The sequence below is a fragment of the Chiloscyllium plagiosum genome, unplaced genomic scaffold (genome assembly GCF_037043375.1).
Source record: "Chiloscyllium plagiosum isolate Xiang-an unplaced genomic scaffold, Cpla_swu_hap1 HiC_scaffold_10, whole genome shotgun sequence".
NCBI classification, from domain to species: domain Eukaryota; kingdom Metazoa; phylum Chordata; class Chondrichthyes; order Orectolobiformes; family Hemiscylliidae; genus Chiloscyllium; species Chiloscyllium plagiosum.
In genome coordinates, this window is record NW_028270148.1 from 13253146 (window position 1) to 13281111 (window position 27966).

At 44.3% G+C, this 27966-nt stretch overlaps 1 protein-coding gene across 2 annotated transcripts; it reads right to left on the reverse strand.

Moving 5' to 3' along the window:
• On the reverse strand, nucleotides 1-27966 carry ccdc28a (coiled-coil domain containing 28A). Of its 2 annotated transcripts, XM_043695350.2 has the most exons (6): nucleotides 27619-27965; nucleotides 17452-17633; nucleotides 5505-5668; nucleotides 3955-4109; nucleotides 2759-2781; nucleotides 1-2081 (listed from the first exon to the last, which is right to left on the reverse strand). In XM_043695350.2, exons 2-6 carry the CDS (start codon nucleotides 17601-17603, stop codon nucleotides 2027-2029), a joined length of 549 nt encoding a protein of 182 aa, XP_043551285.1. In that variant the 5' UTR covers nucleotides 17604-17633; nucleotides 27619-27965; the 3' UTR covers nucleotides 1-2026. The 2 variants fall into 2 exon arrangements, with proteins under 2 accessions (XP_043551285.1, XP_043551286.1); XM_043695351.2 differs by lacking the exon at nucleotides 2759-2781 and having other exon boundaries at nucleotides 27619-27966.

Below are 27966 nucleotides of genomic sequence, written 5' to 3' on the forward strand. Positions count from 1 at the left end.
ACAGATTCAAATATGTTTCATTTTAATATGTCATTATGCAATGATTTGGTATAAGCCTCCAGCAGACAGACAGTGAAAATACACAAGTATGAAACAAACCGTGCTCCATTGCCCTCACTGATCTTTACCTATAGTGCAGCTTGGTGGTCATTATCTCTCTTGTTCATGTCCAATTTGCAAACACTGCACTTCATTTTGTGAAGCTGGATCCTCTTAATGGTCTGAGTTTAAGATGGGTAATAGTCAATCTCTCTATTCAGACTTCAGAAAGACCACCTGCAATTGAGCAGCACTCACCCAACTCAACGGATCATGTTACAGAAAACAATAAAATTGCAACTCAGAATGCACTTTAAAATTGAAAATTATGGCACATTTGAGATATGACAAACCCATATGCACATACAGCACATTATTGGACAGTCTAAGCAGGCAGAACTCTTCCACAATTGCACTTGCATGAATTGTAAACACATTAATGTGCAATAAAGCTAGGATTTCACTGCTGCACCAATAGCACATGCCTCTGTGACTGGTCTGAATCAACCCCCAAGCTCAGCAAACCATTGTGATGAACAGAACCAAAGAAAATTGGACCATATTAATCTAGTCTGTTCTCTAGAAGATGTCAAACAACGTCAGCAGGTGATGTACCAACTCAATGGTGGAGCTCACCCTCGCCTGTGCCTTTACAGTCAGATCTGCTTGTGGAGGAGGAGATAAGTAAAGGGCAAGAAAACATCTTCTCCACACCAGCTTAGCAGCATGATCAAGGACACTGTTAGAGTGGCTTTGCCAGGGACGGGGGACACAGAAAATACCACAGAGTAACATTTAAAACAAGGCAGTCTTTTAAAAATAATACGCTGTCCTTCCACTTGTTGGGAATTTAATAATTCACGATTTGGTTTTCTTTCCTCACTCTCTCTCCAAAATCTTCTCAATAAAAGTCTTCCACATCAGTTACACAGTCAGTTAAGCCCATAATCAGTATTTGGTAAATTATCTGTCAAAAGACAAGGATCAGTTGATCTTGGTGGAGTCCACCTGAGAGCTAGTCTGGTTTCAGGCAGTGGGGTTTGGAAGAGTCCTTCTCGGATTGCTCACGGTAGTTTCTTCCTCCTTCACTCCCTACTATCCTGTCAGAGCACAGGGAAACTCTTGGCCTGCCTTGTCAGAACACCCTGCTTCCACAATTCAATTGGAACATGATCACGACGGCTAGAGCCAACGTGAATCAGGATAAGCCATGGAATTTAGTATTAGAGCCAAATCAGCTCCCTACTCGTGTAGTGTGTATAGTTGGCCTTCTTATTGATACTGTACATGAGGCTATGATTGGAAAGGTATTTGGTCTGACAGGCAAGCCTCAAAAGTGGCAGTTCCCCAGCTGGCTCCTGTCTTGGGGCCAATGGACACAGTTCTATAGAACAGTTTAAGAGATCTATGATGTAAAGGAGGCAGACTGACATCATCCTGCCAAAATGAAAGCTTGGAAACATCTGATGGTTTCAATCCAGGTGGAAATCTCTGAATGGTACTACTTCACTTTCGTCTTGCAAACTTGCCTTGATTTACCCCAGAAATCCACCAGCAACACGTTTTCCGTTACAGCCACTACCACAGAGGCCAGCTCAGGACACTCTGCTCCCCTCAACCGTAGCAGCAGGTTGCATCCAGCAACCTCTCCAAAAACAAAAAAAGCAGGAACATTGACAGAATTAAATTATTAGACAACCGATTCACCCTAAGTTTCAAAACACATCCAAATCTAAGAAACATGCTTTTCCACATAAAATGTTCACCAGTAGCATGAAGCCCAACACAGCATCAGCAAGCAGTGATTGGGGGCAACTGCTTTGATCTTCACGGGAATGGCTTCCAGAACCTCCAGTGAGAACAAGTCATGGGTGCAAAAGAGCAGAACCAATGTCTGTAATAAGAAGCGTCATGCTGCAATCTCCTCAGCAGCCACTACTATCAATGAGTATTTGCACGGTATTAGACATAGGCTTCCAACCATTCTTCAGGAGGTGGATGCTCTTGGGAAATCTTGATTATCTGCCAAGTTCAGCTTTTGACTGAAAAGTAAATGGTGTTAAGGGTGAATGTAATCAACAGTTCAACATGTCCATTCAGCCTGACACTCCTCCCCTCACTCATCTTTAATGTCGATGTGTAATGTAGTTTTAGTACTGGTCTTACCTATGTGCTAGACGAAAGTGAGGACTGCAGATGCTGGAGATCAGAGTAGAGAGTGGGGTGCTGGAAAAGTACAGCAGGTCAGGCAGCAGAGAAGCAGGAAAATTGACGTTTCGGGCAAAAGCCCTTCGTTAGAAATGAGAGGCTTTTATATTACCTATGTGCTATTCTACATCACAGACTTAAAAACAGTCAAAAATCAAAATGTTGCTAACAGCAGAAATAAACATTCACATCAGGAGGAGGAATTTTCTTGGGATAGGGAAGGACTTAGAAACCTGAATAATGTTTATCCGTTAAAGGACTGAAAAATAGGTTATCTGGTCATTATCACATAGCTCTTTGTGGGATCTTGCTGTGTAAATTAGTTGGTGCATTTATTAAAAACAAGAATGATACTGGAAAAAGTGCAAACGGCATGAAAGAACCCTGACACATTCTGAGGACATGCAAGGTGCTACAGAACTAAGATTTTCTTTCTTTTGCTGTGGGTACAGCCTTGTTTATTTCTGCTTCATAACACAAAAAATTGTTCAACACATATGTGAAAGGATACATCGAAGAGCTCAGCTCCTCCAACTGCAAGAGAGACAGAAGAGAAAAGCAAATGTCTAAAAGCAGGATTTGGAAACCACTATACATCCCATCTGGCTAAACATGCTCTGAGAGCAAGATAAAATCGCAATCCCTTCAGTGCATACAAAGGGGACCAGCTATCTGCATTGGTGAGGATCCCTGCAAACTCAAAACACAAACAAATTTGTGGTTGACACAGCAGCCAAATGCTTAACTGGAGAACCATGAAGGTTTGTCTTTTTTCAAAAAAAATTCTAATGCATGTGGGCATGATCAGCAACATTGGCATCTATAACTCAAGCCAACTTTGGGTGAGAGGGAAAGATATAAAAGAGACCCAAGGAGCAACTTTTTCACGCAGAGGGTGGTATGTGTATGGAATGAGCTGCCAGAGGATGTGGTGGAAGCTGGTACAATTGCAACATTTAAAAGGCATTTGGATGGGTATATGAATAGGAAGGGTTTGGAGGGATATGGACCGGGTGCTGGCAGGTGGGACTAGATTGGGTTGGGATATCTGGCCGGCGTGGACGGATTGGACCGAAGGGTCTGTTTCCGTACTGTACATCTCTGTGACTCTATAACTTGTTCTCGGAATGCAGCAGTAGTGAGAAGCTACTTTCTACATCTACTGCATTGCGAGCGGCTGATGCAAGCTAGTGGAATACCAAAGACAGTCTTCTTAAAAAAAAAAGAACAAATCACAGATTGGTGTGAGACTGGAGTCACATAAAAGGACCAGACTGGATCAGATTGCAGGGGGTCTGCTTTCCCCAGAAATAAACCATTGTGTTTTCAGCAATAATTGTCTGTACTGTACAAGGCAAACTATGCAAAGTGGATGAAATGAACAATGTATTTCTGGCAGTATCACTTGCTGGTGCATAGGAAAAGGAGATCTGCAAGATTCATCTCCTTTACTAATCCCACGCCAATTGTAACAATCCAACATTGAGATCAGTTAGCCTAATCAAATTTGCAACCTCGCAAGGTCTGTGGTTCAGTCAGTCATTCATAGGATTCCTCAGCTGAGTTACCAGGAGAGCGTGACAACATGGGTTTTATTGTTTTAATCATCTTTCTTTTCTGTACAGCTTGAGCCCAATGTTTAGAACCCAGTGGAATTGGCTGTTTGTGATTGGGCCTTATGTTCGTTATTTTGTGAGTGGAACTTACGTTAGTTAGCAATTTATCGAGATGCATATCCTGAGCCATGTTCCTCTGTTCCTCCACTGGCTCATCGAGGTCACTGTAAAGGTCAAAGTGCAGGCGAGCTAGCTTTTCTTGCATTTCACGCACATGCTCCATCTGTTCAATGGAACACTCATTACCTGCAATGACAGAAAACAAACATGCCCTAAGAATCAAAAAGGTGCAGGGGAAAGATTAGAAAATTAAATGTTGGGACCTGGAAAGGAGGAGGAGGAGTAAGGCAAAATCATTTGTGAACAATTAACAAGAGAGAGATCCCAGCACCAATCCCTATGTACATAGGTTTTTAATCTTCTTCTAACCTAACCAAACTACGTTTGATGCCTACTTTTCTGTCTTCTGGTTGCATTTTGCTATCCATTCTGCTTCTCACTCCCCGAATCCACATGCTCTAACCTTTGTCGGGATCCTACTATTCAGTACCATATCAAAACCTCTCTGAACACCCAAGTACATTACACCTAATGTTCAGCCATATAGCCTATACTTCCAGGACTGACCCCAAGGCCTAGCTGCAAAATCCATACAGGTGTGTATGTACCAGAGAGAGCATGCTGGTGAGACAGAACGCACAAGTGTGAGAGCAAGAGCCCACAAACACAACAGAGAGCCTGTTGGAGAAAAACAGGGGTGGTTCATCAGCAACTAGACTAACTGCCATTCATGTCAAGATGAAGTACATCAGGAGCCGTACCTGAATACAAATCAATACTGCCAGCACGGGTGTACTGGGGGTATGGGTGGCAAAATGGTAATGTCACAGGAATAGTAACCCAGACACCCAGGCTAAAGCTCTGGGGACAAAGCAGTAAGTGGAATTTAAATGCAATTAACATATCCAGAATTAAAAGTCAGTCTCAGTAATCATGAAACTACTGCAGACTATTTTCAATTGTAGTAAAACCACATATACTTCACTAATCTTTAACTCTTGGTCTATTGTGACCTCAGACTCAAAGCAATGTGGTTGACTCTTAAATGTCCTCTGAAATGGACGAGAAAGCCACTTAGCTTCACTAAACCACGACAGAAAGGAACAAAGCAAATGGAAGGAAGTTGGCTGTGGTTTGTCAATCTTTTCATCCTAGGGCATCACTGCAGGAATTCCTCAGGGTAGAGTCCTAAGCCAAATCACCTTCAGCCCTGTGGGTGTATCTACATAGCAAGAGTTGTGCTGTTCAAGAAGGCAGCTCATTACCACATTGTCAAGGGCAATAAGGAATAGGCAAGGAGCGACAGCCTTGGCAGTGGAGCTCATATAATGTAAACGAACAAAAAAACATTTCCAAGAAGGTAAAGCAGGGTTCATCGGACACCTATGCATACGCATATAATTGTCTAACCAGGTTTCGTAGTTTCCAGCAGGGATCTTGCTGATCTGCACTCAACTTCACTTGCAGCTAATAACTTTCAGTGCAGGGAGAAAATGCCAGCTTCAAATCAAATAGTGAAACCTAGTTTGCATTTTGAAGAACGTTAAAGCTACATTTTTTTTTTAAAAAAAAGCTTCGTACCAAATGCTTGAAGCTTTCCAGAGTGGAAGTCAGTTAGAAGGCTGAGCAGTCCTCGCTCCATCTCTTTCACATCTGAAACGTCAGTGAGAAAGGAATGCTGAAGAGGGGCTGACTGTGTACTCTTCCCAGCTATACTCTGTGGTTTGGGTTTCTCCTTTACCACCCTAAAGACAAAAGAAAGAAAGAAAACAAGAATGTAAGCGAGCATCGTTTAAAATGTACAGTCCTTCAGAGTAGGAAACCATGGCTGCATGATGCAGAGTGCAGACTGTGTCAATGGAGAGAGGACGGCTTGAGCTCTCCACTCTTCAGTTGATGCTCTAGACCATTCCACAATCACCTGTCACACATCTGTTCACTTCAATCTCTCCATATCCCCCTTCACTGTTGACTATACCTCAGAGATAAAAAATAACACAACACCAGTTTATAGCCTAACAGGTTTATTTGGAAGCACTAGCTTTCTGAGCACTGCTCCCTCATCAGGTGGTTGTGGAATAACTCCAGAACCACCTGATGAAGGGGCAGCACTCAGAAAGCTAGTGCTTCCAAATAAACCTGTTGGACTATAACCTGGCGTTGCGTGATTTTTAACTTTGTACATGCCAGACCAACACTAGCACCTCCAAATCACGAATACCTCAGAGATTTTGTTTCATTTTTAGATGCTGAAATAATGCTCAAGTTTAGGCCATTACTATGATCAAAAACAAGAGTGTTGAAACAAACTCCTGGGGAACACCACTCCACCTCCCACGGCTCTGAAAAATGTCAGTCACTAACTTTTGCCCCACGGCAGCCACACTACCATGTTCCTTTACTCTTACGGGCTTTCATTTTGCTAATGAATCTATGACATGGTTATTTTGTCAAAATTCTTTGGAAATCTGGATACATAACATCAATTTTACTATCCCAACAATAAATTTGCACTGCCCTTCTAAACGAACTCAATCAAATTGTTCAAACACAATTTGCCTTTAACAATTAAGTACAGACTTTAATTTTGTCCTGGATTATAGTCTCCAAAAGCTCTTCACCATTGATATTAGGTTGACTGGCTTATGGTTGCAAGTTTACAATCCTCCAGTGTTCTGACAGCAACCCAATATCCAAAGGCTCTTGTAGACCATCGGTAGTGTCCCTTCTTCTCGGCCAGGAGGCACATATTCAAGTCTAACCCTTACCAATTCAGCGCCACAAGCTCACAGTCCAGCTGACTTCCCCTCCTTATCAATCACAGCGACTGTATAATTTCCACAGCCATGAAAACTCAGTAAATATTTTGATTTCTTGATCATTTTGAGCTGAGTTACTGCAAGCGTCCACTTTACCTTGATAAATCCTACAATACAAGCTTTCTGATCCTCAATCTGCAGCAGATTCAAGTCAGGCTGACAGTTGAGAATCTGTTACAGTTCATAAATAAACACAATTTCACTAAACTATCAGGTCTTGTGATGTCACTCAATGAGAACTTGACCTTTGGTGACCTGACCTTATAAACTAAAAGAAAGGAACAAGCTTTCTCCCTAACATAAGGTTACTCCCCATCTTTCCAGTTGAGACTTTTGGACTCAGTACAGATCTTAATAACCATACATCACCAACATATGCTTGGAAAATTCAAAACAAAACATCAACTGTTAAATGTGATTGGGCAACACTCATTGAACATTCCTGAGTCAGCCCATAGTCACACTAATAATATACTTAAGATAACCCACCAAGTGTATGTGGCTCATGTATGCTTGCAAAAAGCCACATACTTTCATAGGCAGAGGAATACGTTCAAGTCTCGCACCTTTTTGAATTATTTGGGAGCCAATAGTTCCCCATCCCTTTTGCCATAGCAATGCTTCAGCCAGAGTTACTTGCTAAATATTCAGCACCTTTTTCTCCTGCTGTATGAACTATTTGAAATGCATAATTGTTGTGCTTGCCCTGAAGAATGCATAATGAAAAGCTTTGGAAACAGGTCTGTTGTTTCAAAAGTATTTGAAAAATACCAAACCACTAATTCGTTCAGTTCTGACAAAGGTCATTGACCCAAAATGTTAACTTTCTCCAGCAGTCTAAGAAACTTTTCTCAATGGGAGAGATAGAAAGGAGTACTATAAGCTTAACCAGAGAACTAGATAACAATTTAATTTATTAGTAATGATAAACATCAAACATAACTTAAATGAGTGTTTTAAAATTCAGTCAGTAATCCTCAAACAGCCACGGTCTGGAAGTGGGTTGAAAGTGCTCCAGCATGCTGACTCTCAGTTGGCCGCTGAAGCAAATTGCCCCAAACACAATGCAATGTTTAATTAATACAGACAGATTTAGAAAAGGCATTCTGTGGATGTCAAGCAGCTGACTGACAATCACCATCTGGGCTTGTATGGTTAAGGCACCAGTAGTTACAGAAGTGAACCAAAGCTCCTCATTTTACCTGAAGCTTAGAAAGATTTTGACTGTGCCCCAGAAGATCAGTCATGATCTAAGTGAATGGCAGTGCACACCAGAGGAGTGAGTGGCCTACGCCTGCTCCTATTTTCTATGTTCCTATGACATGCCCATCTATATGTAAGAACAGATTACAAATAGACTTGTGCTTTCTTTTTAAAAATAGAAAATTACAAGATTGACTTGGACCTTTTAGGTTTGTCTAAAGCAAAACACGTTGAACATTGCACGCCAAGCTGAAATGACTTCCATTATCTCGGAAACTGCATCTTCAGTAAACTGACCAAATAAGATTAATAACATGGGAAAATAGGTGTAAGCTACAATACTGACATCCTACCACAAGAGGGAGATTGGCTAACTGGAGCATTCTACCTACCAGACTTCGCCCAACGCCTAAAGTTGGCAACGGAGAACAACCTTTTTAAAATGTAAATGATCCAATCAGTTACCATATTGTTGATTCTAGCATTTTGATTGCACTATATAGAATGCCAATTAGAACTATACAAACTTCTCCGTTACATCCCTACACAAGGAAAAGGGAAAGATTTCAAACCAAATTACTAACAGCATTCAGAATATTTAAAAGATTTGAAGTAAAATATTTGCACTTTTGCTGCTGAATGCCTCTTATATCCCTGCTCAGTGGAAGGCATGGGTTGAATCTCACATGTCCTCCTCTAACTCTATTCCAACCAAGTAACAATTCAATTTTTCTATAAAACACAATACATGATCACTGATCGTAAACATACATTCAGCACTTAGAACAAAACTCACAAAAAAAGGGAATTTGACCCATTGTGCCCACGTAGGCTTTTTGAAAGTAAATCTCACTAGCTTCCCCACAGCCTTGACTGTTTTCTGTTCATATATATTTGTTAAATTCTCTTTTGGTAGCAAATATGCTTTGGCCATTCTTTTAGATAGTGCATTCCAAATAATTAGAGCATGCTCTCAGAAATAAAGTCTTAATTCCTTATTAGTTCTTTTGTTAATTCCTTAAAATCTGTGACAGTTGCTGGCAAACTCCTGTTGTTGGTAACAGTTATTCATTATTTATCACAAGATCTAATTTAGTGTCAATATATGGACGGATTTAATACTCCTATTCTGACCTCCTGTCACTACTCTCACTGCCAGAACAATTAGTAACTCCAAACGTAGGAAATCACAGAAAAAAATTCATTTCTCAAAACTTACCCACGTAATTGATAAGACTAGACATGATGCATCACTCAATGCAAGGTACACAGATACTGTATAAAACAGAAGTGGAGCATCCTTTTCACACAGAGAATGGTACGTGTATAGAATGAGCCGGAGAGAAGTGGTGGAGGCTGGTACAATTACAACATTTAAAAGGCATCTAGATGGGAATATGAAGAGGAAGGGTTTAGAAAGATTTGGGCCAAGTGCTGGCAAAAGGGACTCAGTTAATTTAGGATACCTGGTCGGCATGGACAAATTGGACCAAAGGGTCTGTTTCCTTGTTGTAGGGTGAACATCTTTCTCTACATCTTCAGCTAAATGCATTGATAACGGTCAGAATATCCAGACAAGACCATATGAAATAGGGGCTGGAGTCAGCCATTTTAGGGATTCAGGGGATCATGGGTGATGTGATTGTAGTCTTAATTCCACTTTCCTGCCTGCCCACTACAACCTCAACAACCTTGCAGATTAAAAAGACTGGTTTCATTTAGTCTTGAATACATTCAGCTATGAATGCAATCTGGGGTAGTGAATTCCGAATACTAATTCTCAAATGAAATTCCTCCTCAACTCAATCTTCCATAGAAGACCTCTTATTATTAAACTGTGTCCCCTAGTTCTGCATTTTGCTATGATAGTAAACATCCTCTCAGCACATGATGTAATTTGACAATTACCTGAACTTTCTCCATCTCTCCTGCTATGTACCACAATTAATCACTAGTTCTTTAACAGCTCAAAAATACTGTGGCCAGCCAAAAAATTCTGAATGGCAAAGTCTATTATTAAACAGTACCACAGCAACACAACTGAAGATAGTACAAAAGCTCCAGACAACGATTATCAGGCTTTGTATTTAAACCTGAATGACAGCCCAAACCTACAGCAGATGTTGACATACATTTCTTCACTTAAAAAGAAAAACAAGACCTGTCTGCATTCCTCCAGCTTTACACTGGAATACCTCGAAATACTTGCTGCTAGGCAACATTTTTTGTCACAAGCCCAAAATGTGCAATCTGGCTGGGTGCAAAAGCATCTGAAGCAACCACTCAGACTGTCCAGGCTGAGTATTTATAAAGAACAAATACATCGAAAGCAGCAATAGCCATAGTTTTTCCTCAATGCTGTAAACAGATGTTAAAACTACTAAAAGATCAGGTGGCATTGAAAGTTAGAAATTTGGATTTTTGTCCATCTAGAAGTTGGCTTATAATGAAATAATTACGACACCATATCCTCCTCCTCTTTTGCCCAATCTCAAAATTAGGTTGAGCTTTCTCAGGTCAAATCCTACTTTATAGAAATCTGCCTGTGCCTGAGCACAAATTAACAATCTCACTCAGATCTTATTCCTTTTCACGCTCTTGCCTTTCAATGTGCCTTGCCCATTGCTTCGATACCACTTGTGTAGGAAGATCAAACTCCATCAGCACTCAAGTATGCGGAGGCCATTTCATTGCACAGGTCCAGCAAAACCTTTTGCACTGTTATATTGACATGGCCTAGTAATAGGCATTTTGAAAGAGGTCAATGGCTATAAGATTTTATGAAATGCTTATAAAACTGCTATACTAAGGGGAACTCTTCTGTAATGTTGGTACAGTAAAGGGCATTTCAATTGGTTTTAACCGTTTTATACTTCATCAGGGAAGTTTTAATATTTATAAGTGAGAACACAGGAAAATGTTTCAGTGCCCTTCACTCACCTCAATGAGGGACAATATGTATAAAATTAAAATACAAAGAAAGATTAAAACATTATTTGAGACAACACATACTTCAGCAACTGCAGAAAATGTTATAATGTATATGAGAAATGAATGCATTGGATTAAAATGCAAACTTGTTTACTAATCTCCTTGGAGGGATAAAGTTTACTAGCCCAGCCTACATGTGATAGCAGTTCCATGCCAATCTATGGTTCATGTTTTAACCCATTCAGAGATAGAGAGCATTTGTTGCAGAAGGTAGCTCACCACTACCAACTCAAGGTGAACTGGCCAGTGAACTTCATTTCGGTTATGGGGCAAAGTGTTGGAAAGGATTATAAAAGATAGGATTTATAATCATCTAGAAAAGGAATAATTTGATTAGGAATAGTCAACATGGTTCTGTTAAGGGTAGGTCATGCCTCACAAACCTTATTGAGTTCTTGAGAAGGTGATCAAACAGGTGGATGAGGGTTAAATAGTTGATGTGGTCTATATGGATTTCAGTAAAGCATTTGATAAGGGTCCCCATGATGGTCTTTTGCACAAAATACGGAGGCATGGGATTGAGGTGATTTAGCAGTTTGGATCAGAAATTGGCTAGCTGAAAGACGACAGAGGCTGGTGGATGATGGGAAATGTTCATGCTGGAGTTCAGTTACTAGAGTTGTACTGCAAGGATCGGTTTTGGGGCCACTGCTGTTTGTCATTTTTATAAATGACCTGGATGAGGTTGTAAAAGGATGGGTTAGTAAATTTGCGGTGACACTAAAGTCAGTGGAGTTGCAGACAATGTGGAAGGATGTTACAGGTCACAAAGGGACATAGATAAGTTGCAGAGCTGGACTGAAAAGTGGCAAATGCGGAAAAGTGTGAGGTGATTTACTTTGGAAGGAGTAACAGGAATGCAGAGTACTGGGCTAACAGTAAGATTCTTGGTAGTGTGGATGAGCAGAGAGATCTCTGTGTCCATGTGCATAGGTCCCTGAAAGTTGCCACCCAGGTTGAGAGGGTTGCTAACAAGTATGTGGTGTGTTAGCTTTTATTGGTAGAGGGATTGCGTTTCGGAGCCACGATGTCATGTTGCAGCTGTACAAAACTCTGGTGTAGCCGTACTTGGGGTATTGCATACAGTTCTGGTCGCCGCATTACAGGAAGGACATGGAAGCATCGAAAAGGGTGCAGAGGAGATCTACTAGGATGGTGCCTGGTATGGAGGGAAGGTCTTATGAGGAAAGGCTGAGGGACTTGAGGCTGTTTTTGTTAGAGAGAAGAAGGTTAAGAGGTGACTTAATCGAGACGTACAAGATGATCAGAGAATTAGATAGGGCGGACAGTGAAAGCCTTTTGCCTCGGCTGGTGATGGCTAGCACAAGGGGACATAGCTATAAATTAAGGGGGAATAGAAATAGGACAGATGTCAGAGATGGGTTCTTTACTCAGAGAGTACTAAGGGCATGGAATGCCCTGCCTGTAATAGTAGGAGACTCACCAACTTTAAAGGCATTTAAATGGTCATTGGATAAATATACGGATGATAATGGAATAGGCTAGGTTAGATGGGCTTCAGATTGGTTTTACAGGTTGGCGCAACACTGAGGGCCGAAGGGCCTTTACTGCACTGTAATGTCCTATGTTCTATGGTGTTTGGAACAACGTATAACTTTACATTTATATTTTGCATTTTGCCTTTTAAGGAGGGGAAGATATGGTTTTAAGCTTAAAGATGCTTTTGTGAGCAGTTGGGGAGGAGTCTGAAGCCTGTTTGCATGCATGCATTTAATGAGGTTTTACAACAGATGAATTCAGCTCCTTGCGTCTGTTCCTCCATTCAATTAGATCATATTTAATCTGTGACCTAACTGCATATACCTGCCTTTGGTCCATAGCTCTTAATACTTCTGTTAAACAAAAAATTATGTATCTCAGAGTTCCAAATACCTCAGACTGTGTGTGTAGAAGTACTTCCTCACACCTCTCTCGAATAGTCGGACCCTAATTTTTTTTTCTTCTTTATTCATTCATGAGATGTGAGCTAGGCCAGCATTTATTACCCATTCCTAATTGCCCAAAGGGCAGTTAAGAGTCAGCCACATTGCTGTGGGTCTAGAGTCGCATGTAGGCCAGACCAGGCAAGGATGGCAGATTTCTTTCCCTGAAAGACATCAGTAAACCAGATGGGTTTTTCCCTGAAATTCGGCAATGGTTTCATGGTCATCATTAGACCTTTAATTCCAGATTTTTTATTGAATTCAAATTCCACCATCGACTGTGGTGCAATTAGAACCTAGGTCCCTGGAACATTAGCTGAGTTTCTAGATAAACAACTCAGAGATAATACCACTAGGCCATTGCCTCCGCTATATTCTCAGATTATGCTTGCCAGTGTTAGGGACTTGGCCAGGCTACTCAAAACATTCTTAAGCAGGCAGTCCCAGACAACAACTTTACAGTTTGTTTTGGTAAGCGTACAGTGAAAATTACCCGGGGTAAGATTGACTACTAGAGTTTAAAACAGACAAACATTTATTCACAAAATTACACAATGAAATACAAAGAACAGAATAAGGAACCCCTACAGAAATCAGTCTATCCAACTAGACTTAATTATGCTGTTCTGAATATACACAACAGACAAAATAAGCAAACACCATTAAAAACCAGTCTAAATGGAACATATGGTAGAAGTTGATGGGGAGAAGGGGGGGGGGGCGGGAGAAGAGGTGGGGGGGGGGAAAAACAAAGATGTGGGGGGGGAAAAACAAAGAGGTGGGGGGGGGAAAACAAAGAGGTGGGGGGGGGAAAAGAAAGAGGTGGGGGGGGAAAAAGAAAGAGGTGGGGGGGGAAAAAGAAAGAGGTGGGGGGGGAAAAAGAAAGAGGTGGGGGGGGAAAAAGAAAGAGGTGGGGGGGGGAAAAGAAAGAGGTGGGGGGGGAAAAGAAAGAGGTGGGGGGGGAAAAGAAAGAGGTGGGGGGGGGAAAAGAAAGAGGTGGGGGGGGGAAAAGAAAGAGGTGGGGGGGGAAAAGAAAGAGGTGGGGGGGGAAAGAAAGAGGTGGGGGGGGAAAGAAAGAGGTGGGGGGGGGAAGGAAAGAGGTGGGGGGGGGAGGGGAAAGAGGTGGGGAGGGGAAAGAGGTGGGGAGGGGAAAGAGGTGGGGAGGGGAAAGAGGTGGGGAGGGGAAAGAGGTGGGGAGGGGAAAGAGGTGGGGAGGGGAAAGAGGTGGGGAGGGGAAAGAGGTGGGGAGGGGAAAGAGGTGGGGAGGGGAAAGAGGTGGGGAGGGGAAAGAGGTGGGGAGGGGAAAGAGGTGGGGAGGGGAAAGAGGTGGGGAGGGGAAAGAGGTGGGGAGGGGAAGAAGAGGGGATGGGGGCGGGAGGGCGGGGGAAGAAGAGGGGATGGGGGCGGGAGGGCGGGGGAAGAAGAGGGGATGGGGGCGGGAGGGCGGGGGAAGAAGAGGGGATGGGGGCGGGAGGGCGGGGGAAGAAGAGGGGATGGGGGCGGGAGGGCGGGGGAAGAAGAGGGGATGGGGGCGGGAGGGCGGGGGAAGAAGAGGGGATGGGGGCGGGAGGGCGGGGGAAGAAGAGGGGATGGGGGCGGGAGGGCGGGGGAAGAAGAGGGGATGGGGGCGGGAGGGCGGGGGAAGAAGAGGGGATGGGGGCGGGAGGGCGGGGGAAGAAGAGGGGATGGGGGCGGGAGGGCGGGGGAAGAAGAGGGGATGGGGGCGGGAGGGCGGGGGAAGAAGAGGGGATGGGGGCGGGAGGGCGGGGGAAGAAGAGGGGATGGGGGCGGGAGGGCGGGGGAAGAAGAGGGGATGGGGGCGGGAGGGCGGGGGAAGAAGAGGGGATGGGGGCGGGAGGGCGGGGGAAGAAGAGGGGATGGGGGCGGGAGGGCGGGGGAAGAAGAGGGGATGGGGGCGGGAGGGCGGGGGAAGAAGAGGGGATGGGGGCGGGAGGGCGGGGGAAGAAGAGGGGATGGGGGCGGGAGGGCGGGGGAAGAAGAGGGGATGGGGGCGGGAGGGCGGGGGAAGAAGAGGGGATGGGGGCGGGAGGGCGGGGGAAGAAGAGGGGATGGGGGCGGGAGGGCGGGGGAAGAAGAGGGGATGGGGGCGGGAGGGCGGGGGAAGAAGAGGGGATGGGGGCGGGAGGGCGGGGGAAGAAGAGGGGATGGGGGCGGGAGGGCGGGGGAAGAAGAGGGGATGGGGGCGGGAGGGCGGGGGAAGAAGAGGGGATGGGGGCGGGAGGGCGGGGGAAGAAGAGGGGATGGGGGCGGGAGGGCGGGGGAAGAAGAGGGGATGGGGGCGGGAGGGCGGGGGAAGAAGAGGGGATGGGGGCGGGAGGGCGGGGGAAGAAGAGGGGATGGGGGCGGGAGGGCGGGGGAAGAAGAGGGGATGGGGGCGGGAGGGCGGGGGAAGAAGAGGGGATGGGGGCGGGAGGGCGGGGGAAGAAGAGGGGATGGGGGCGGGAGGGCGGGGGAAGAAGAGGGGATGGGGGCGGGAGGGCGGGGGAAGAAGAGGGGATGGGGGCGGGAGGGCGGGGGAAGAAGAGGGGATGGGGGCGGGAGGGCGGGGGAAGAAGAGGGGATGGGGGCGGGAGGGCGGGGGAAGAAGAGGGGATGGGGGCGGGAGGGCGGGGGAAGAAGAGGGGATGGGGGCGGGAGGGCGGGGGAAGAAGAGGGGATGGGGGCGGGAGGGCGGGGGAAGAAGAGGGGATGGGGGCGGGAGGGCGGGGGAAGAAGAGGGGATGGGGGCGGGAGGGCGGGGGAAGAAGAGGGGATGGGGGCGGGAGGGCGGGGGAAGAAGAGGGGATGGGGGCGGGAGGGCGGGGGAAGAAGAGGGGATGGGGGCGGGAGGGCGGGGGAAGAAGAGGGGATGGGGGCGGGAGGGCGGGGGAAGAAGAGGGGATGGGGGCGGGAGGGCGGGGGAAGAAGAGGGGATGGGGGCGGGAGGGCGGGGGAAGAAGAGGGGATGGGGGCGGGAGGGCGGGGGAAGAAGAGGGGATGGGGGCGGGAGGGCGGGGGAAGAAGAGGGGATGGGGGTGGGAGGGCGGGGGAAGAAGAGGGGATGGGGGTGGGAGGGCGGGGGAAGAAGAGGGGATGGGGGTGGGAGGGCGGGGGAAGAAGAGGGGATGGGGGTGGGAGGGCGGGGGAAGAAGAGGGGATGGGGGTGATGGGGATGGAAGAAGAGGGGATGGAGGTGGGGGGGGGGAAGAAGAGGGGATGGGCGTGGGAAGGGGGGGGAAGAAGAGGGGATGGGGGGGGGGGTGAAGAGCTTCCACGCAGCTCCTTTGTTGAACTTCCAATCAGTTCAAGACTGAAGTAAACTGCTCAGCTCAAGAGGTGACCACTCTCCTTTCTTTATACAGATCTCTTCTAAAACATGACCATTTTGCCTGAAGTCTCATCTGTTTACATATAAAGAAAAAGCCTCTCAAAATCCTTTTTATCTCTGTACCAAACCAGACTGATTGGATCTTTTTTGATCTTTTTTCAGAGGGACAGTCTCCTTGAGCCAAGGAACAGCTTATAGGAAAAAAAGGGACTAGCTTTGTGACACTAATTCTAGCATGGAAATAGTTTATCATTCATAGAATCGGGACAGTGTGGAAGCAGGCCATTCCGTCCACACTAACCCTCCAAACAGCAACCCATCCAGACCCACTCTCCTATCGTATCCCTGTAACCCTGCTAACCCACCTAGCCTGTCCATCCCTGGGAACTATGGGCAATTCAGTAAGGCCGATCCACCTAATCTGCACATCTTTGGACTGTGGGAGGAAACACAGGGAGAATGTGCAAACTCACACAGACAGCTGCCCAAGGGTGGAATTGAACCTGGGTCACTGGTGCCGAGAGACACCAGTGCTAACCACTGTGCTACCATGCCACCCCCATTTATCTACCCTATCTTTACATCTTGAAGACATCAATCAGATCACGCTTTAACCTTCTAAAGGTTAGAGGTTAGTAGTTTGATACATTTGAAAATAATAGAAAAAACTACACTGTTGGCTGATAACAGGGGTGCAGGAGTGTTACATTAAACTTGAGTACAAAATCCTGCAAGCTACTGCAAACTGAGCATAGGGACACTGAAGTTAAGTTTGCAGTTTGTTTTAGGGGTCTCAGGAAGAGATACCAGCTGAAAAAAGACACATCTGGTGAGTGTGTTCAAAATTTGCCAGAAGGAAACCAGTTGCAGCTGTGTCAGCCTGAACAAGAAGCCCCAGTGTTGAGATGGTAGTAAATCTTCACTGAGGTGTTGATGTTTTAAAGATAACTCTGGGATAAACAGAAAAGCACAAGCTTGAATCCTTTTCTGAAATCTTTCTAAACTTTTGTCTCTTGTAATATAGTTCCTGTTTTTAAATCTTATTTAATAAACATTTTATCAATAGTTTTAAAAATACACTGACAGACCTTTGTGCCTGTGTTCAGGAACTGACCTCCACGGTTGAGTAAAAAAAATTGGTTCAACTAGCCAGGTTTCACTCATTGGGATCATGATAATGGGCAATAAGTCGCAGCCTTGTCAGATGCTTATATTGCAAGAACGAATTTAAAAAAAACCTTTACCTTTTCAGCTTCTGTTTTGGAACAGCTGTCTGTGTGCCACTGCTTAAGCCCACACTCTTACTGGGTACTGTATTTTTCTTGTTGCTCACTGGAGGATGATGCTGATGTGTAGAGGTTTTAGGGCTCCTGCGTTTCATTTTCTTTTCCTCCATTCTGCTGACTTTTCAAAGAGAAAAGTCTGTCTGCAGGAAAGCAATTTAAATATTAAAAAGATCTTAAAATAACCTAGCTATCAGCTGTTACCTCAGTTGCATTTTCCAATAATAATAATTCAACTTAAGCTTTTAGAGAAGGCAAAGTTAGCAAAGGTGATGGATTAGATAAGATTCTCTACAGTGTAGAAGCTGGCTATTTGGCCCAACATATCAAACAATGTGGGAAACAGTAAAAAAGAAATAAGATCAAAAATTTCATTTCTAAAATTGTCAGTAGCAATTTTAAACACAAAGAATTTAAAGTAATGACTAAAGGCTCTTGTGACACAGTGGGAGTGTCACCACCTGAGTCAGAAGGCTTGGGTTCAAGTCCCCGTGCTCCAGTGGTGTGCCATAACATCTGAATAGGCCGATTAGAAAATATCTAAAATAACTTAGCAGCACACAACTTGGTTACCATGCTTATCTAGAGAAAGTGAGGACTGCAGATGCTGGAGATCGGAGTCAAAAAGTATGGTGCTGGAAAAGCACAGCCAGTCAAGACAGCATCAGGCCAGCAGGAGAGTCGAGCATAAGCATTCCTGCTGAAGAGCTTATCTGCCAATTGCAGCTCAGTTGGTAGCAGTCATCAGATCATCAGGTTCCAGTCCCACTCCAACACTGGAGCATAGAAGGCAGGACTGATCTTTCTGAGGCAGGTTCAAAGGTGCTATCTTTTGGCTGAGAGATTAATCTAAAGCATGCCTCCCCCTCAGGCAAGATCTAATGATGTTACTTTGAAGAAAACCAGGGGTGTTATGCCTGATACTTTGGGCGATATTTATCCCTTAAATCAGCAAAACAGATGATCTGGTCATTATCACATTGTTGCTGTGACAGCTTGCTATCAGCAAATTGCATTTCCATTAATGTACAGTATTTCATTTGTTGTCCAATGTTAAAAATCACACAACACCAGGTTATAGTCTGACAGGTTTAATTGGAAGCACTAGCTTTCAGAGTGCTGCTCCTTCATCAGGTGGTTGATGATGAAGGAGCATCTGTGTTGTGCGATTTTTAAACTTTGTACACCCCAGTCCAACACCGGCGTCTCCAAATCATCATTAGTTGTCATTAGCTTGCAAATTCTTGAGGTTATCAAAAGGTGCTATATAAATGCATGTTATTTTTCTTTCATTGCTGCAATGATTAAACTGCAAAAGCACTTTATTGTATCTGAAGTATTTTGAAAAAATGTCAAAAAGCTATTTCTACCTTGTCTTAGAATCTTAAAATGCATTCAATTGCTTTCATCACCCACTCTGGCTGAGGTCACCATGAACATCCCGCCTTCTCAACTTCACACGAGGTATGGTGATGTTTAGATTAAACCACCACCAGTTCTCTCTCTCTAATGGGACAATAGTCCTATGGTCCTCTGAGACTATGGAAACTTTTCAGCTTGGAGTTAATCTCATGTGGGCAAATAATTACTTGTCTTCTCGGTCTTCCCTTCTCTTCAGATAGCAAAATCAATGTCTCTGATCTAGCAGCCATAACTTAAATACAAAATACAGATTCAGTGGATTTGGAAATGACGAGGAAAGCCCACACCTCAGATTGCTGAAGATCCTGTTCTGGCTGACAACTCAGCCACAACTACAAAATATTCACTCACCTTTATCTCTCCATTGCAGAGAACCAGAACCAGCAACAGAAACAAGAACTAAAATTCACCTGAATATAGAAGATCAACACATACTTTGGGGAAAAAAAACATAACCATTGCATTATTACTGCATCATTACTGATTTAACATACCACATCTATGTAATAAATGCTCAGAAGAATTGGAAAGTGTCTTAACAAACACGACATGCTACTACAAGGAATATTTAAGCATTTTAAAATTCATTCACAGGATGAGGGCATCATTGGCTAGTCCAGTATTTACATAGAACGTTACAGCTCAGTACAGGCCCTTTGGCCCTTGATGTTGCACCAACCTGAAATTAATCCTCTGCCCATCTAACCTACGCTATTCCACTATTATCCATATGTATGTCCAATGCCCATTTAAATGCCTTAACACCGGCGAGTCTACTATTGGTGCAGGCAGGCCATTCAATGCTCCTCCTACTCTGAGTAAAGAAACTATCCCGATATCTGTCTTAAATCTATCACCCCTCAATTTAAAGCTATGTCCCCTTGTGTTAGCCTTCACTATCTGAGGAAAAAGGCTCTCAATGTCCACTCTATCTAACCCGCTGATTATCTTCTACATCTCGATTAAGTCACCTCTCAACCTTCTTCTCTCCAACGAAAACAGCCGCAGTTCCCTCAGCCTTTCCTCATAAGACTTTCCTTCCATACTGGGCAACATCCTAGTAAATCTCCTCTGAATCCTTTCCACTGGTTAGCAAGGTTAGAACTCACAGAATACAGGGAGAACTCACCATGTGGATACAGAACTGGCTCAAAGGTAGAAGACAGAGGGTGTGGTGGAGGGTTGTTTTTCAGACTGGAGGCCTGTGACCAGTGGAATGGCACAAGGATCGGTGTTGGGTCCACTACTTTTTGCCATTTACATAAATGATTTGGATGCGAGCATAAGGGGTACACTTAGTAAGTTTGCAGATGACACCAAAATTGGAGGTGTAGTGGACAGCGAAGAAAGTTACCTTAGATTACAAAAGGATCTTGATCAGATGGGCCAATGGGCTGAGGCATGGCAGATGGAGTTTAATTTAATGAGAGGTGCTGCATTTTGGGAAAGCAAATCTTAGCAGGACTTATACACTTCATGGTAAGGTCCTAGGGAGTGTTGCTGAACAAAGAGATTTTGGAGTGCAAGTTCATAGCTCCTTGAAAGTGGAGACGCAGGTAGATAGAATAATGAAGGTGTTTGGTATGCCGTCCTTTACTGGTCAGAGTATTGAGTACAGGAGTTGGGAGGTCATGTTGCGGCTGTACAAGACATTGGTTAGGCCACTGTCGGAATATTGCGTGCAATTCTGGTCTCCTTCCTATCGGAAAGATGTTGTGAAACTTGAAAGGGTTCAGAAAAGATTTCCAAGGATGCTGCCAGGGTTGGAGGATTTGAGCTAGGGGAAGAGGCTGACCAGGATGGGGCTGTTTTCCCTGGAGCGTCGCAGGGTGAGGGATGACCTTATAGAGGTTTACAAAATTATGAGGGGCATGGATAGGATAAATAGACAAAGTCTTTTCCCTGGGGTCGGGGAGTCCAGAACTAGAGAGAATAGGTTTAAGGTGAGAGGGGGAAGTTATAAAAGAGATCTAAGGTGCAACATTTTCACGCAGAGGGTGGTACGTATTTGGAATGAGCTGCCCAAGGGAGTGGTGGAGGTTGGTACAATTGCAACATTTAAAAGACATTTGGATGGGTATATGAATAGGAAGGGTTTGGAGGGATATGGGCCGGGTGCTGGTAGGTGGGACTAGATTGGGTTGGGATATCTGGTTGGCATGGACAGGTTGGACCAAAGGGTCTGTTTTCGTGCTGTACATCTCTATGACTCTATCTTTCCTATAATGCGGAGACCAGAACTGTATGCAAATACTCCAGGTGCAGACTTACCAGTGTCTTGTACAGCTGAAGCACGACCTCATGGCTACAAAACTCAATCTCCCTACCAATAAAAGCTAACACACCGTATGCCTTCTTAGCAACCCTATCAACCTGGGTGGCAACTTTCAGGGATTTATGCACCAGGACACAGAACTTCTCTGTTAATTTACACTGCCAAGAAGTTTACCTTTTGCCCAGTATTCTGCATTCCTGTTACTTCTTCTGAAGTGAACTACCTCTCACTTTTCTGCATTAAACTCTATTTGCCACTTCTCAGCCCAGCTCTGCAGCGTATCCATGTCCCTCTGTAATCCACAACTTCCTTCGGCACTATCCACAACTCTGTCCATCCCTAATTATCTGGGAGGGCAGTTAACACTCAACCATTGCTGTAGGTCTGGAGCCACATGTAGATTATGTCAGGTGAGAAATACATTAGAATAGCAGAATAGGGCGAATAGTATAGATATATAAGGGGAAGATAAATATACCAGCAGAAAGAATATATGCGAATAAAGGTATGGTGGAACAAAATAGAAGGTGCCTCATTTTGACTGAATAGCCTGTAATATTAACATCCTTTTGAAGGAAGTGAGCTCTTTTCTGGTGCAGGCTAGAAAGTTAAAGACAAATTGCATCTCTCACATTGTCACTGGCCTATTGCTGCATTGCAGATCAATATAAAATTCAAACATCACTGCTGTCGATGCATTTCCCTCACTTATTGCCTTCTGATATCCACCCAGAAATACTTAGAATTCTTTGATTTTGTGCTGTGTAACACGGTGACTCAGTGGTTAGCACTGCTGCCTCACAGCACCAGGGTCCCAGGTTCGATTCCAACCTCGGGCGATTGTCTGTGTGGAGTTTGCACATTCTCCCAGTGTCTGTGTGGGTTTCCTCCGGGTGCTCCGGTTTCTGCCCCTAGTCCAAAGATGTGCACAGGTGAATTGGCCATGCTAAATTGCCCAAAGTGTTAGGTGCAATAGTCAGAGGGAAATGTGTCTGCGTGGGTTACTCTTCAGAGGGTCGGTGTGGACTTGTTGGGCCTAAGGGCCTGTTTCCACACTGTAGGGAATCTAAACTGACCAAAAGCTAGTCTCACTTTCATCCCATCATATGACTTGTAATAGTTTAACCTGGCACACATATTTAACCCCATAACTGTATTGGCTCTGCAGGGTTTAATGTGCTTGGCAGGCTAGAAGTGGTTCTAAGTTTGCTCACTGACGTCTCAGATGTTTCATTACCATACTAGGTAACATCATTAGTGCGCCTCCGGTGAAACGCTGGTGTTCTGAACCACTTTCTATTTATGTGTCTTGGTCTGTTAAGGTGGGTGATATCGTTTCAGAATCTTTTTCTCAGAGGTTGGTAAATGGGGCCCATTTGTTTATTGATGGAGTTCCAATTTGAATGCCAGGCCTCTAGGAATTCCCGTGCGTGTCTCTGTTTAGCCTGCCCTAGGATGGATGTGTTGTCCCAGTCAAAGTGGTGTCCTTCTTCGTCCGTGTGTCAGGATACTAGTGAGAGAGGGTCATGTCTTTTGGTGGTTAGTTTCCTCTACGTCTGTCCCATGTATGTTTGTTGCAGTCCTTGCAGGGTACTTTGTAAATGACATTTGTTTTGCTAGTTGCTGATACAGGGTCCTTTCGGTTCATCAGTATCTGTTTCAGTGTGTCGGTAGGTTTGTGGGCTTCCATGATGCCAGAAATGTTACCACCCACCTTAACAGATCAAGACACAAATAGAAAACGGGACAGAACACCAGTGCTTCACCGGAGGTTCACTGATGATGTTACAGAGCATGATGATGAAACATCTGAGAACAAATCTACCAGCTCAGTGAGCAAACTTACAACCTGAACTTCAATCTGATCTACAAATCTTCTCAAACATCGCAGGCTAGAACAGGTTTTGGGATCTCTAAAGTGAATTACAACTGCCAAGACTGACATCACCAAAGTACTGTACATATTCTCTATTTTTCCCCCAACGTTTTACCCATTGTGCTACAGTCGGTACAAGGTTGGGAAAGAATAGAGAATATAAGACCATAAGACATTGGAGTGGAAGTAAGGTCACATGGCCCATTGAGTCCACTCTGCCATTCAATCTTGGCTGATGGGCACTTCAGCGCCACCTACCCACACTCCCCCCGTATCCCTTAATTCCTTGCGAGATTAAGAATTTATCAATCTCTGCCTTGAAGACATTTAACGTCCCGGCCTCCACTGCGCTCCGTGGCGATTAATTCCACAGGCCCACCACTTTCTGGCTGAAGAAACGTCTCATTTCCATTCTAAACTGACCCCCTCTAATTCTAAGCCTGTGCCCACAGGTTCTAGTAACACTGCCTGATAGAAACAAATTCCCAGCGTCCACCCTTTCTAAGCCATGAATTATCTTATAAGTTTCTATTAGATCTCCCCTCAACCTTCTAAACTCTAATGAATACAATCCCAGGATCCTCAGACGTTCATCGTATATTAGGCCTGCCATTCCAGGGATCATCCATGTGAATCTGCGCCGGACATGCTCCAATGTCAGTATGTCCTTCTTGAGATGTGGGGCCTAAAACTGAACACAGTACTTTAAATGTGGCCTATCCAGAGCTTCATAAAGTCTCAGTAGCACATCGCTATTCCCAAGACTGCAAGAAACTACAGACTAGTGAACACAGCCCAGTCCATCATGCAAATCAGCCTTCCATCCATTTATTCCAGCTATACTTCCCATTGCCTCAGGAAAGTAAACAAAATGATCAAGAACCCTCCTTCCCCTGTTACACTCTCTTCCCGCACGCAGAAGATATCATGATTGAATACATGTATGGACAGATTCAAGAACAGCTTCTTCCCCGCTATTATCAGACATTTGAATGGACCTCTCACATGCTAATTTTGATAGCTTTTACATTCCAACCCTTGAGATAAATGACAACATTACATTGGTTTTCTTAACCATGGACTCAACCTGCAAGTTAACCTTTAGAGAATCCTGTACTCGCACTCCAGAGATCCCTTTGTACCTTGGATTCATCAATGTTCTCACTGTTTAGAAAATAGTCCATGCCTGTATTTTTTTTTCCCCAAAGTCAAGACCTCGCATTCTGTGCATTATCCAATATGTATGCTCCTTTGGTGATGTCAGTCTTGACAAATATAATTCACTTTCGCAGTACCAATCCGTTTTCTGTGCTACAGCAGGTTACACTTCCAATATACTGTACCTCCATTCAGTGATAGACACTAGGAAACAGATTCTGTTCTTCATCTTAAAGAAGAACAGCTTATCACACACAAGTTGTAGGGATACTGAGGAGAGGTTGAAAGAAATACATAATCACTTACAGCCTTTATCACAGTCAGAACATCAGATTTGTAACCAATTGATTTAATTTAATGTTACAGTAGGACAGATTAAGATGACGACATCTCCTTTCATGTAAATTCTTTTTTCCCCTGAAGGTTGGCAGTTCGTGGAATTCTCTTTCCCAGAAAGTTGTGGAAGTTACATCATAGAATTTTCTTCAAGGCAGAGTTAAGTAGATTTTTGATAGACAAGGAATCGAGGGCTATGTCAGGAAGGCAAGTTTGCGGGTTGAGAAGTTTAGAAGCTTGCTTGTCTCAGGGTCTTCTGAACTGAAAACAAAGCTAATAGTTTTACATGCTTTCTCTACAGAGACCGTTATCAGTCCAACAATATAAATATCTTTCCATTAGTACCACCATGATTCACAGTCATTTGCTCTCTGACAACACGCTGGATTTAATCATTGGGCTGAAGGACTCTGACATTTTTTTTTAAAAAGAAAATCCTTCACAGAATTAGCCAACAGCCACATGCATCTATTTTGAAATCTAAATTCCACAAGTCATATTAATATAAGTATATACAAATAAATTGCGCATCTTTCATCAAAACCATTAGACTACTGAGAAGAATCAACTATTTCTCAAACAATGTTCATTCCCTTGTCCCTCTCCCAATTAATGTCAAGGTTTTAATCCAATACAAGCTGCCATTCAGTGCACTATCCCAGGGACCTACTCAAGTGTGATCTGTAACCAGCAAGTTGGTTAATCTTTTCTTAATTGTTAAGTGCTATTTGACAGCAATAAAAATAAGAAGTGAATTTGCCCTTCAACCCACTCAGGTTTAGAAAGACATGTAATCCCCACTGCAAGCAAGATGAGATCAGATAACCCAGCAAAGCACTGCCATTTTCCTGTCATGTGGAGTTAGACTACCTTGCATGGAAAGGCAACAAGAAACAACTGTTTCAGTTAGGGTTATTTAGCCTTGAACAGTGATGCCTCAGATCAGTTACTTTAAAACTACACGACAACAGGATGAAAAAAGCAAATTCACAATATTTTTGGATATGTTAGGATAAGATGCACAAGTTCAAGGTTATGAAGGGAACACTTAAGATGTGTTAAGTCTTTGTTTATTAGATTCCCTACAGTATGGAAACAGGTTCTTTGGCCCAACATGTCCACACCGACCATCCAAAGAGTAATGGACCCAGACCCATTCCCCTATCATGTATTTACCCCTGACTAGTGCACCTAACAGTATGGGCAATTTAGCTTGGCCAATTCACCTAACCTGTACGTCTTTGGATTGTGGGAGGAAACCTGAGCACCCGGAGGAAACCCACGCAGGGGAGAATGTGCAAACTGCACACAGACAGACAGTCGCCCAAGGCAGGAATCGAACACAGGTCCCTGGCACTGTGAGGCAGCAGTGCTAACCACTGAGCCACTGTGCCACCCAATGATGTGACTAACAGCTGGAAAGAAACTCACAAGGTCATTAATCTAAGATATTGACAATTAAAGAAGCAGATGGTTAGAGATAAATTTATCCAACATGTCAATTAAAAATAAAAATATCAACCAAAAATTAAAAGCTCATAGGAAAGATCTAGAGCTCCCTCTTACACTACAATAATTGACTACTTCATATTTGAAAATGTCTTGACTTCCTTAGGAGGCTAAGAAAATTCAGCACATCCACAAGGACTCCCATTTTCATAGATACACCATATGCAGCATCCTATCTAGATGCATCACAGCATGGCACGGCAACTGCTATTCCCAAGACTGCAAGAAACTGCAGACTCGTGAACACAGCCCAGTCCATCATGCAAATCAGCCTTCCATCCATTTATTCCAGCTATACTTCCCATTGCCTCAGGAAAGTAAACAACATGATCGAGAACCCTCCTTCCCCTGTTATACTCTCTTCCCACAGGCAGAAGATATCATGATTGTATGGACAGATTCAAGAACAGCTTCTTCCCTGCTGTTATCAGACATTTGAATGGACCTCTCACATGCTAATTTTGATAGCTCCCTCTCTCTCTGCACCTTCTCCCTGGCTGTAACACTATATTCTGCACTCTGTTCTGCTACCCTGAGGCACTTGGTATGGTACAATCTGCCAGTACAGCATGCAAAACAACATTTTCATTATCCTGACACATGTGATAACAAATGGAGACATTAATTTAAGCAATGGCAATTACTCAAATCAAACATACTACATTTGAACAGAGTTTTATTTATTAGATTAGATTACTTAGTGTGTGGAAACAGGCCCTTCAGCCCAACAAGTCCATACCGACCCGCTGAAGCGCAACCCAGCCAGACCCATTCCCCTACATTTACCCCTTCACCTAATACTACGGGCAATTTAGCATGGTCAATTTAGCATGTTATAAACAAGTTTGAAAAGGCTTTTGAGGGCTCATGGTGCAGTGGTAGTGTCTCAACCTTTGAGCCACAAGGTTGAGGTTCAAGTCCCACCTGTTACAGAGGTCTGTAATGTTGATAAAAGCATTTGCCACCAAAAACACCTAGGGATCTTGTGGCACAGTACCTTCAAGCCAAAAGTATATAATATAATTTCTGAACAGGTTGATTAGGAAAAATATCCACTAAGAATACAAAGCTCCTGGTGTATTCAAGTGTAGGAACTGAAAGATATATAGTACTAACTTAATTTAGTTGGTAGCACTTTCATCGCAATTTGTTTGGACCACACAGAAGCAAACCTACCAGGGGGAGGCAGAAAGAATGCTATATTTTCAGATACGTTCTCTTTCAGAAGAAACTTTGCAATGAGCCACTTTTCAAATACTCTGCACTTTCTAATAGCTGTAAAAGGCACTATAGTAATACAAGTCCCTTTTTATTTTAGTGAGGAAGGATGTTTGCAGAACACTTTGGAGATAAGGAGGAGAGTAGAGTAGTAGGTCATGCAATGCAGCCCACATTCACCCCGTGGCCCATCGATTGCCTGGTCTGTCGATATATTCACTGCCGGTGATGATCCTCCCAAAAGGGCAGAGACCAACTTGGAGACAGTGATCCGTGATGGGTTGTGGAAAATAGTGAGGCAGACACAACAGAGAACCGTGGGCGCTTTCCTTACCGGGATCCCCAGCCCTGCTGGTCGCTATGCTGCAGAGAATGGCGCTGGACTAGCCCAGGACATGACGGGTCAGCGAGGCCGGCGGGTGGCCGGGGTGACGGTCTGTGTGTCTGCAGTCGCAGGGGGAAAGTCCATGGAAGAAGGCCTAGGCCCAGAAGCTTCGTGGGAAGAGAAAGGCCCACCTCCACCGCCCGGGAGGAGGGACATCCACCGCGACAACCAGCCAAATCAACCTTTCTTCGATCTCCCGGTCTCCGGAGGGTGTGAACGGAACCTACTGTCCCGTTCCTCTCACTCCCCAGGTCGCGTTAGCAGGGTAAGACTTTGGTTGCCATGGCACCACCCACT

What these genes read in the sequence shown, in the direction of transcription:
- ccdc28a (XM_043695350.2), bottom strand. Translation starts at nt 17,603, where the DNA reads ATGGAGGAAAAGAAAATGAAACGCAGGAGCCCTAAAACCTCTACACAT. An exon ending in TGGAAAGCTTCAAGCATTTG is followed by an intron (nt 4,110 to 5,504) that starts GTACGAAGCTTT and finishes CTGTCATTGCAG; the next exon opens with GTAATGAGTGTTCCATTGAA. An exon ending in TCGATAAATTGCTAACTAAC is followed by an intron (nt 2,782 to 3,954) that starts GTAAGTTCCACT and finishes TCTCTCTTGCAG; the next exon opens with TTGGAGGAGCTGAGCTCTTC.